The 12,164-nt window shown below is 52.2% G+C and overlaps 1 protein-coding gene across 4 annotated transcripts in view; it reads right to left on the bottom strand.

Annotated features, from left to right (window-relative positions):
• The window catches only part of Ppargc1b (PPARG coactivator 1 beta), a 112,228-nt gene extending 100,277 nt beyond the window's left edge, over window positions 1–11,951 (bottom strand). For 2 of the 4 annotated variants that reach the window (XM_087896022.1, XM_087896025.1), the window contains exon 1: window positions 11,623–11,949. In XM_087896022.1, the coding sequence (XP_087752148.1) occupies window positions 11,623–11,700 (78 nt within the window). In that variant the 5' untranslated portion in view covers window positions 11,701–11,949. Of the gene's footprint in view, window positions 1–11,622 lie in introns of all 4 variants that reach the window. The other 2 variants (XM_087896024.1, XM_087896023.1) reach the window with 2 other exon arrangements.
• Window positions 11,952–12,164: the final 213 nt, after the last annotated feature.

Raw genomic sequence — 12,164 nt, 5'->3', positions numbered from 1 at the left:
AGGCAGGGCTTACCCAGCTAAGTGTCCAGACAGCGGGTCCCAGGAAGTGGAATCCCTGCTCTGGGGAGCTAGCCATGGGAGGAAGACAGTTCAGGGCCCCATCCTGTCTCTGTTGTGTGACCTGGAGACATGTCATCTCTTCTTAGACTGTTTCCTTACTCTGAGGAAAGAAAATTAAGCAAGGTGATCCCCAAGGCACGCCGAACTCCCCGCAAAGCTCAAGATGACATTTGTATAATTCACATTTCTATCACTGCTATTGCCATCGCTGATACGGCGATCATTTATCAAGCGCTCACTATGTCAGTGCGGTAAGCCTTCTGGGTCCGGTGCAGTTATGTCATGTTTTCCTAAGAAGGCCAAACAATTATCCCCTCCCTGATCCTCCGCTGAGGCAATGAGGCTGAGAGAGATCATAACACTTGCTTGAGGCCATGAACCTAAGAAGTGGGAAAGCCCAGATTTAAAACGTATGCAGCTAAACTCCAAAGCCAAGAGCTCTTAGCCAGGGTAAAATATTCCTCCAATCATCTCTCTTCAAGTGGCATCCAACTAGATTTAGTTTTGTTTTGTTCTTTTCTTTTTCATATTCTGAGACAGGGTTTCTCTGTGTAGCCCTGGCTGACCTGGAACTTGCTTTGAAGACCAGGCTGGCCTTGAACTCAGAGATCCACCTGTCTCTGCCTCCTGAGTGCTGAAATTAAAGATATACAAGCCAGCATGGCAACAGTTGCTAAGGCACCATGGGATATTCCTTTAGATTTAGTACTGAGGAAGGAAAATAATTACTTAGACAGAAGAACCTCAGGCCTAGGCAGAACCAAAGACCTAGAGAGAGGAAGAGGGGGGGTTATCCCAAGGTCTGTCTCTTCATTGGAGGTAATCTATATCCTAAACATCTCTGCGCACCTCACAGGTATGGCCTCAGGCCATTTGCACAGAGACTAACTTAAGCACCCGACTGCCTGCTACTACCAACCCCATTCTGTAGACGAAAATGCTGACAAAAAGAAATTTTTTGCCAAGGCCGAAGGGCCCACTGTCCACAGAGTTCAATCCCAGAACTCTGAGCACACCGCTTCTGGAACAATCAGAGCAAAGGTTTAGCGGCCTATTCTTTGTTTGTTTGTTTGTTTGTGTTTGACTTTATAATTTTATTCATGTTTTATTTGATTTGCATTGGTGTTTTGCCTGCATGTATGTCTGTGTGAGGGTGTCAGATCTTGTGGCTACAGACAGCTGTGAGCTGCCATGTGGGTGCTGGGAATTGATCCTGGGTCCTCTGGAAGGGCAGTCAGTGTTCTTAACCCCTAAGCCATCTCTCTAGCCCGCTTAGTGCCCTGTTTTAAATACTGCGGGATTGTGGTGCTAACTAACCAGTGACTTTACCTTTCCCATGTATAAGTCTCTCTCTTAATCAGGTGGCAACTCCGTGTCCTAGAAAAGGGCAGAGCTGGGTCTCTGGAGTCCAGCTGACACCTAAAGCTTGCAGACCAGACCTCAAGGCAAGACTTGCCTGTGGGAGCTCTGTGAACCAGAGCCTCCCGCATGCCTCTTCATGCTCTCCTCGCCTCCCTCACTGGAGGGTCCAGCTATCTAGTGAGAGGATCTATGTGGTCTTGGGGATTGATGAATGTGAAAACAGGGAGAAAATCCTAATCCGGGGTCCAACAGAAACTCTGAGGCCAGCAGTTCAGTCAGTAGTATTCCTGAGAAAACTTCCTGCCTTCAGCTCCCTCTGAGCCAAGATAGCCCCTCCCCCTGACCAAGTCCTAGGGCTAGACAAGACTCCGCTGAAGAGGAAGAGCCTGAACCTCTGGGCACCTCAGGCCCCCCTCTGCCGTGGAATGCAGGCTGGATATGATGCTCTCTTAGGGCCCTCCCAAAGCCTGCTCAAAGTTCAAATTCTGGGCCAGCCCCTGGACCAGCTGTGAGACGGTGAGGGACTGACCCAACTCTGTGCCTCCATTTCAGAATTCACCCAATGGAGAACACGCGACCAACCTCCAGCATCTCTACAGGAAGTCCATCCACGGTCATGACCATCTGTCCAGAGAAACCCGAAACACTCACATGAAAGACATGGTGTGCAGGATATGAAATGATACCTCATATTGCTGACAAGAGAACCAGTGTGTGCTGAGGACTGGGGGGACCCTGCCTCAACTCCTCTCATCATCTCATCATGGATGACTACACCGGTGACCTGGGAGGAAGCGATTTCTTTTTTGTTTGCTTGTTTTTTGTTTTGTTTTGTTTTGTTTGAGATGGAATTTCTCTATATAATAGTTCTGACTGTTCTGGAACTCACTCTGTAGACAAGGCTCTCACACAGATCCGCCTGCCTCTGCCTCCCAAGAGCTGGGATGAAAGGCGTGCGCCACCACCACCCATCGAAGGCGATTATTTCTTTCCTACCCTCCCAGAACCCTCAGTAATGCTGCAAGGAGGAATTCAGGTCCAGGTACCACGGCAGCCAGCAAACTGTGCCTCAGTGAACGAGGCATAAATGACTGACCAAAGAGGACAGGCTTTCGGGCAAGGACTTACAGGTCAGGTTGGCTATAGAGACATTAAGATGATGGCAAGGGCCATGGCCTTTCTCCAAACTCTAAGACACAGTGACAACCAGTGGATGCCCTGCTCCCAGAAGAGCGCATCCACTCACGGGGGCACTAATCTTTGTTGTGCGCTGGGCTTGCCTGTTCTCTCGGGAAGAAAACGGTAACTGAAACAAAAAGTTCTAGCCTCATAGTGCTGACTATCCAGGAACAATCTCCTAAGGAACACTGCCTGTGACCTCTATAAGGGACTTGAGCACTGGTCCCCCAGACAAGCGGGTGCTGTAAACTCATGCTGGCGTTTGATTTGCATCTACCCTTTATAAGAATGGAAGCTGCCTAATGAGAGTACTGATCTGTGGGTATGGCGTAATACGTCATTCGGAGCCATCTTATTGCTATTTTTTAAAACAGACTAATAGTAGATTTTCCCCACAAGGCCTATGAACTATCTAGATCCAGGTTCTTGGATACTTTGGCAGTGTCCGGTACAGGTTCTGTCTCGTGCAGTGGGCCTTAAGTCCGATCACAAAGTGGTTGCTCCCCATGGCACTTGTAACACTATTGCACCAGTGCATCTTCCATGCAGATTGTAGGTCACAGGGTTTGTGGCTACATAATACTGACGATTACCCTTCTTCTCCAGTGGCATGCAGAGTACATTCCAGCACCATGAGTGCTGGCTGGTCAGTAGTACTGCAACTTAGAGTTGGGCACCCGATCAGCTTCTCTGTATTCAGTGACATGGTGAATTAACACAGAAACCCACAACTGGCCAAACATGCAGAGCAGGAGAGACTTTAGAGGACTAAGTCCTACACGGGATATTTTCATCAAACGCCTCCCTTCGAGGTTCAGGGATCTATGTGGGAGGGGAGACGGAAAGAGTGTAAGAGTCGGAGTGATGGGTGACTCCAAGGACAGTGTCTTCCAGACACAGCAGGACTGATGCACGCGTGAGCTCACAAAGACTGTGGCAGCACACACGGAGCCCGCACAGCCTCAAGCCCGATGGGGGTCCCAGCACAGAGAGGGAGAACACAGTCTCCCACCCGGAAACAAGCGATTCATAATCAAGACCTGCTAGCACAGGGAAACATCAGTTCTCTCCAACAGAGTGTCGTTGGGCATATCAGCCACACGCCAGAGCTGGACCCATGTCCAGGAGTAGCTGTCCAGTACAACATAATCCCATTTTCTTTTCTGCATCTGTGGACTTTTTGTTTCATTTCTGTTTTGTTATTTTTGTCCTTTTGGTTTTTGTTTTGATTTTTACAGTAGATGCTTGTTCTGAGAGAGAGAGATAGAAAGAAAGAACAAAAGTGCACAGGCAGGGAAGTGATCTGGGAGGGGCTAGGGGAGGAGAAAAACATGATCAAACATATTGTATGAAAAAAAAATAATATTAAAGAATGGAAGCTTGTGGGACTGTGACCTCCAGGGGTTGGGGAGGTTTCCCAGCAGACAAACTGCAGATCAGGAGTCAAATCCAGTAGAGGTTAATTACAGAGAGGGCTCTGCAGGCCAAGCACACTGTGAAGCAGGACTGGAGCCATTGGGTCTAGAGATGGGAGAGTCCAGACACAGCCCAGCCAGGAGAACTGACTCTTGCAGGTAAACAGACGTGGTGGAAGACAGATAAGGAGACAACAGCAGACAGCGTGAACCTAGGTCCCAGGAGGAAACCTCACAGCACATTCTGGGATGAGCCTCAAAAGAATGTATGGCTGTCCCCAATTTTATATATACAAAAAAACAACTAAGGGTGCCGGGTTGGTGGTGGTGGTGCACATCTTTAATCCCAGCACACAGGAGGCAGAGGCAGGTGGAGCTCTCTGAGTTCGAGGCCAGCCTGGTCTACAAGAGCTAGCTGTTACACAGAGAAATCCTTTCCTGAAAAACAAAACAAAACAAAACAAAAAAAAAGCTGAGGTGGGGGGTGGGGGAGGGTATCAGACATTTGCTCAAGGTCATGGAGCTTCTAAGTCCTGATTTCAAACTTAGGAAAAGCAAGCAACTCGGGATAAATTCGGGGACTATGTTCCAACTTCAAGGACCCAATACCTGCACATCAAACTTCAAGTTTGGGGGTTAATTAAAAAGTAGTAGGGAAATGAGCCATCAAACTAAGAAAAGACATGAAGGAATCTTAAATTGCATTATTACCTAAATACACCCTACATACCACATGACTGCAGCTCCGTGATACTCTGAAAAAAGCAAACCTATGGACACAGTAAAAAATGCCAGTAGCTGGCAGCAACGAGGGCAAAGGGGTGGAAGGGCAGAGCGCAGAGCTCTTGGGGCACGGAACAGGCGTGCAATGCTATAACGTACTATTACTACATACTTGTCCCGATCCACAGAACACACAGTTCTAGGAGTGACCCACGCTGTGCACCGGGGAGGGGGAGCTCCGGGGGCTCTGGGCAATCATGACTGGTGTGTGTGGGTTCATCAACTGTTACAGTGGATTTCTGGTGAGGAGTACTGATAACGGGGAGGCTGTGCAAGTCGGGGGCAAGATTATATGGAAAAATGTCTGTTCCTTCCTCTCAGTTGTGTGCCCAAGACCAAGGACAAATGAGAGAAGGCGATGTCTAAGTGTGGCAAAGACGGGTAGCAGGTATAAGACTCTAGTTGGGGCTGGGACAAGGACCTTGGCAAGAAGGAGAGGACACAGAAAGGTCAACCCAGCACAATGCATTCCACATCCTAGAGGTGTCCCCAGGATGGATATGAGCGAGTCCGCTGCCTTGGCAGAGACTGGCAGAGACTGGCTGTGAGGATTCTTGTCACCTTCACATAGTTCCAATGTTCCTTTCTTTTTTATATAAGAATGACTACAGACGGGTGGGTGGTGGTACATGCCTTTAATCCTAGTATCTGGAGGTAGAGGCATGCAAATCTCTAGGAGTTCAAGGCCAGCCTGGTCTACATATTGAGTTCCAGGACAACCAGGGGTACATAGAGAGACCCTGTCTCAATAAAATGAGAATAAATACATAAATAAATGTAAAAAGAGGGCTGGGTTGGAACTCAGTGGTAGAATGTTTGCCTAGCCTTTTTACAAGGCCCTGAGCACAATCCCCAGTACCACAAACCAAAGATTGCACACATAGAACCAGCTCTAAATTTAATCCTGTCCCATAAAAGTGTTCTGGTGAGCAAATTCCAAGTTGTCTAGGCAGCAGGTCAATGCACAGCTTACAGTCCATTATTTCATTCCTGACAGGCTTTGCTATCCCCATTTCACAGGTTGAGAAAGCGAGGCCCAAAGCACCAGAAGTACTCTAGACTCTGTTCCCTCTCAGCGGGTCATCATTTGTGCAGGGTGCCAGAGGAACAACCGTGAGCACAGAGGACAGTCCATCTTCAGGCAGCATTAAGAGTCAGGCTGTGCAGGCATGTCACCACCATCCCCACCTCCTCCTTTACTCCAAAGCAGTGTAAGTGGAGTAGCGAGCCAGGGAGTTCTTAGGGACCACGGAATCTTGAAAACTGTAAAACACCACCTAGATTGTACAGATCTTCGTGAGGGAGGAATGGAACGGTGCCAACAGAGGCTCAGCGAAGAACATGTGACCTGGGGGATAGGCTATAAATGCCGCCGCAGCAGCCACCGCCGCCGCTGCTGCTGCTGCCTGGGAAGGGAAGGCAGCTGTTCGCCCTGCAATGCTCTTGTCATGACCAAGCCTGAGGCCCCATTTGCAGGGCTGCTTCTGACTCAAGCCAGTGTTCCTTTCAAATGAGAGGGAAGGAAAAGGATGACTCATAGGATAGCATAGTGGAGTTCCTGGCTGACCTACACCAGCTGGGGAGAAGAGGCCCCAGGGCAAGGGGAAACATGAGCCCCAGGGGCCCAACTGCTTGGCTGTTGCCCTTCCTGGGTATTATACCCATGCTCACCACCAGCATCAGTCAGAGAGGCCAGAGAGTGAAGCTCAGGCCTCTGGGGAACATGTGCCCAGATGTACTCGTATGAAAAAGTGACCCTGTCCCCCCTCCCCTGGTCTCATGCAGGCCAAAGGTGGGCAGAGGCACCTGCTGGACGCAGCTGCAATTCTGACTTGGACAGCAGCTGGCCCTGGCTTCAAGGGCAACGGAGTGTCCCAGACCCATCAAGGGGCACTAAGACTTTAAGTCATTTCTTCAGTTCTCCCTGCGTGTAGGGCCCCTTCTGTGTGCTCAGTTCCAGCTTAACAGTGACGAGGAGACGAAGATCCAGCTGTAAAATGGGACAAGCTCACAACCATGGTGCTGTATGGAACCAGCTTAAGTGATTCTCTTTGGGAAGGCGTTGAGCATAGGAAGCCAGGAAAGCCCTGAGTGAATGGACAGTGTTGGCCTGGGCACGGCTTCAGACCCACAGGAAAACGGCAGAGTCCTACCCCACCACCACCACCAAAGTGAAGCTCAGAGACATCACAAAGCCTTCTGGGAGTCCAAGTGTGACTGCCAACAATGAGGGCAGAAAATGTCCACCATAGTTTTCTTCCCCTGGATATTTATAGACCGAAGACTCTTCCCCTACAGAGATGGCTCCTATTTAAGTTAACTAAACTTAACCCCTTGTCCAGCAGTACTTAAATCCTGCCCCTTTTTTTTATCTGTGTGCAATAACCCCACCCCCCTGTGCAACTGTATACAATAAACACTGAGCATCTGAGGCTTTCTCCATCAGAGAGTGCCCAGTCCACACTAACCCTAACCAGTATACCCCATCCCAGTTACTGCTGTGTCTCCATGTGTCTGTTTTTTCTCTATACCCCCATTGCCCTAGTCAGGTCAGGTCCCTAGAGCCATGCAAGGGGGAAGCAGTGAACCTCACACGTTACCCAAGAAATACACATTGAACAGCAAGAGTAACAGAGTGTATTATTGACCGAGCTGATAATAGTGAAAATAGTATGAACAACTAGGGTATGACCCGTCAGGCATTCCCACACAATGTTAATGAGCGTGTAAAGGAATACAATCTCCCTAGAAGACAATTTTGATATGTGTTTACCAAATGCCTGAACGGTTCCCTTGATAGAGCAATTTTACTTCTAGGAATTTAAACGAAGGAAAGAACACATGTACACGAAGATATTCATTTCAGCACTGCTGACAGTAGGACAGATACAAACAACCAAGTAACAACCAAGGACTGATTGATGTGTGTTGGCTCAACCCTCCATGAAATACTATACAACCATTAAGATATTAAGCACAATATTTATTGATAAAAAAGATGTTCACAGCATATTGTGAGGAGGAGAAAAAAGCAAGTTACAAAACAGTGTGCTTCCAACTTACAAATTAGTACAACAGAATAACTCCATTTGTTCTTTCCCCCCCCCAAAATAAGTGATCTATATGAATAGGAAAGATTTTGAGATACAGATGACTTTGGAGTAGCTCTCTTTGGACAAAATTACAGATTTCTGGACTGGTGAGATGGCTCAGCAGGGAAAGGCTGATGACCCGAGTTCATCCTCCATGTCCCAATTGGTGGCAGAGATCTGCAAGGTGTCCTCTGACCTCCACACACATACCATAGCACACACATGCAGACACTCATACAAAACTAAACAATTTTGAGATATTAGATATGTCACCTTTTTCCATGAGGCTTGGTGATGTTTTCTAACAATGTTAAAAATTTTAAATAAGGGTTAGACTAGACCACGTATAACGTCCTTGTCGTCTCTGATGCTATGACTGTCACTCCAAGCACTCGAGTGATTTTTAAATAACCCCTTTATTACTGAGCTTCCCACGTGGCCATTGGAGTTAAGGCTTTTGCTAGCAGCTGTAACCCTGTACATCCCTCTCTCACGTATTCCCTGCCCAGCTGTCTCCCCTGTCAGCCCAGGAGCTTCTGTTTGGCAAGGCTCAACTGTACCCCTCTGTGTAATCCATGTACCCCATCAAGAACTGGGCAAAGGAACATTGCTCAGCATGCTGGCAGGTGCCATGCGGGCACAAAGAGATAAAAGGCACAACTTAGATCCTACTGGATAGACTCAGACACACAATGCTTGGTTTTATAACTCCCTATGAGAGACAGCAGAGAGAGCAGGGCAAGCTGGCAGGAGGGCGTACTAAGGGAGGAAGCCATGCGGGATGGTGGGCATGGGCACACCAGGCAAGGGGGACAGTCTAGGCAAAGCTGAAACCAGCACACAGCTTTTTCAGATGCGTTCTTCAGACATTTCCAAGAAGCTGCCACAACCCTAGTTCTGATAAACGTCTACTCTGGCAACAATGGAGAAAAGTTAAGTCTCTGAAACAGAAGTTCTCTTTAATCTAAGCCTGGGTTAGCCACCAAAGACAACCAGAAAACTACTGGGGACAAAAGACAATCCACTTTCCCCAACCCTCCCAAGGGGAGAGCTGGGGGGAGGGGAGGGTCCGGGAAGGGCTATGGGGAAGCAACAGCAGGGACAGCCAGATATCTCACATGCAAACAAGGCTCACCCCACCAGCAGGCCTCTGGCTTCTCCGGCAGCACCACCGGCCCCATTGGACAGATGGAGGAACCCGGCTGGAGAGTCAAAATGGCTTGCTCCAGGATCACCCAGCCAGAGAGCGGGGAAGGTGACTCCACTCAGGCCTTCTGACTCCAAGTCCAGTGCTATTTCGAGGTAACACACAGGACCTGGAGTCAGGAGTCCTGGGTGGCTCTGTCACCCCCTGGCTGAGTGGTCGTGGACGAGCAGCTCACCCCTCACAGCCTCTTCCTCAACTGTAAAATGAGGCGGCGGGCTGCCCCGCCCATTCCCGCTCAGCTCTGATCCTTCTAGGGGCGGCTGCAAAGCTCCTGGTATCAATTACATTTCCCAAGTTGGCCCGGCAAAGATCACCGAGAGATCTTCGGCCTGTCACGTGGTTAAGTTGGGGGGGGGGCGCAAACGTCCCAAATTAACTTTCACTGCACTGCTTCTGCTGACACCTGCTTTCTCAATTTTTTTTTCTAGTTTCCTTGGTGAAGCAGCCTTACTAAGTAAGCTAGGCTGGCGGCTAAAAGGGCAAACAATTAATTATTGGTGAGCCAAACACCAAAGCTAAAGTTAAAGGCCAGGGTCACGTCCAGAGCAAACAACCTTGGTATGGGTGAAGAAGTCTCACTAGCTATTTTGGGTCTCTTCTACTAGGTTCTTAAGTGTAGAAATATGGAAACGACTCCAGGCAATAGAGATCTGGGGTGCAGGTCTTCTCGGGGGGCCACCAAACCAAATTCCCACCACCTCCAGTCCTGGTCCCAGGCTATCTACTGCTGGGGTGCTGAGGCTAGGGCCGACTTCGGCAGACACAAACACCGGGCGTGTGACCGAGACCGGCGACGCTGCCGGGAGCTCCACCGCAGTTTCGTCAGAGGTAAAGGTACGCGCCCGGCGCGCGCGGCGTGTGCACACGCGCAGGGCACACACACGCGCGCGCGCGCGCGCACAGCCCAATCATTAACACCCCCTCCCAACCTGAGGAAGCGCGATCACTCGATCACTCGCGACAGTCCCCTTGGGCCTCTGCTGCGAACCCACCCGAGCGCTCCAGCCGCACCACGCGGCCCCGCAGCTCCGGGACGCAGCGGCGTTTGCAGAGGGCTACGGCCCGCCGTCTCCCGTGCGTGGCGGGTTGCCGCTAGGCGACACCTCGCTCGGCCGCCTATCCTAATCGCCAGACTGAAGTCGCCACCAGGAGTCTTCCCGGAGCAGAACGTCTCGAGACGGCCGCTGCGTCCCCTCCGAGTAGCGTCTCACCGCCAGGAGTCAGCTTGCAAGCCTCTCCCCGCCCACCCGGTCCCATGACAGCTGCTACCGCCCAAAGACTGGTAGATTCTAACCAGAAGCAAAGTTTCCCTCTCTCCTCCCACCCCTCTCCCCACTCCGCCTTCCCCTCCCTCCCAGTGTTATGCAAAACGGACCGGCACAAACGCTTCCACTCCAGGTACTCAGTCCGTCCCCGCGAGTCCCGCGGGTTTCCGTCCGTCAGCCGGGCTCCGTACCCAGGCGTGTCCCCGCATCCGGGGTCTCCTCCCAGGCTCCACCGCATCCCCAACCTCTCGGGGACACGCAGCCAAGAGCCGAGAGCAAAAGCCCTAACTCGGGAGCCAAACTTTAGGCTTGCAACAGGCATGGGCCGGGGGAAACGGAGGAGTTGGGGGCGCGCACGCCGCGTGCACATTTCCTCGCAACTGTTTGCCCCAGCAGCAATCCCCATTTTGGTCTCCAAGCCAGCAGCTCACTCCTCCTCCCTCCCGAACACCAAAGCACACTCCTGTCACGAGCATGTAGCCGGTGAAGCTCCCAGGCTCAGCCAGAACCCGGGACGCCGCCTCACCTTCCCTTCCCCCTGCATCGTGGAGCGCGCGCCGAGGCCGCGCGCCGCAGGGGGACCCAGACACCCCCCAGATAGTCCTTCCGCCCCGATTCAGCTTTGCTCTTGCCTAGAGGGTCTCCTCCGGATAGCGAAAGCAGATAGACAGTGTCTCCGCCCGCATGTCCACGTGCCCCGCAGACCCTTAATTCCCCTAGTCGGCAACTGACAGGAAACTCTGCGCTGCGGGAGCAGGTGGGGGGCTGCGGACAAACCAGTGGCAGTACTTGGGGTACCCGGTGCTGGAGAATGAGGGGACTCCAGGGCTGCGGGCCGCCTCCCTTAACCCCGCCACAAGTGCACGTGAAAGTACGGCAGCAAGTGCTGGGCGCCGATGACGCGCCTACAGCACCCAGAGCCAGCCTTAGGGGTCCCTCCGACCCTGGCTAGACTCTACTTGCCCAAGGAATCGCAGTACCCCTCAACTTTGCCGGTGGGGGAACCATAGACTCCAGGTAGCTCTGACCAGACCCTCCCGGATGACTGTGTCCCCCAATGCTACAGCATGCGCCGGCGACCTGCAGCTCGCTACGCCTGTAACGGAGCGCAGCGCAAGGCACGTGGAAGGGGGGCTCTGCAGCCTGAACCCCCCGATCGCCCCGGTACGCCCACCGCTGCGCTCCTGGCTCCGCAGCTGCCGCTGCAGCCCCACGGTTCTGCACCCTGGTGTCTGGCCTGCTCTGGCCGCTGGCCGTACCTGCGTGTCAGAGAGATAGTTGAGGAAGAAAGACGAGAGCTCTTCATCCAGCAGCGCGCTGCAGTCGTTCCCCGCCATCTTCCAGCCGCGGCTGCAGCGTGCGGCGGAGTCAGCGCCGAGCCCGCCCGGGGGAGGGAGCGAGCGAGGAGGAGGGAGGAGGCAGCCCGGCGGGCGGGTGGAGGGCGGAGCTCGGGCCCCCGGCTGCGGCAGGCCGGCTGGCTGCGGGGGCGGGGCCGCGTGAGCCTGGGGTCGTACCCCCACTTTCCCTGCTCAGAGTCTGTCGCGGCGACCAGGTCTCGCAGCCCCCCGCAGGGATAAAAAGCGCCGGCAGCCAGGTGGCGGTGCCCGGGCCAGCAGCCCGGTGCCTGCGCAGCAATGCGGGCACCCCCTCCTTACTGCTAGAGCGAATCACGTTGCGTTAGCGCTGGGCGGGCCCTTGCCTGACAACCTGCTTCTACATAGCTGGGGAAACTGAGGCTCCTGTTTCTACACAGCTGGGGAAACTGAGGCTCCAGGAGGTTTGGAACGGCATTTGAAGCCGC

This window comes from Myodes glareolus, chromosome 13, assembly GCF_982192425.1.
Source record: "Myodes glareolus chromosome 13, mMyoGla1.1, whole genome shotgun sequence".
In the NCBI taxonomy this organism is placed as follows: Eukaryota; Metazoa; Chordata; class Mammalia; order Rodentia; family Cricetidae; genus Myodes; species Myodes glareolus.
This window is presented reverse-complemented; position numbering and strand designations above follow the sequence as displayed.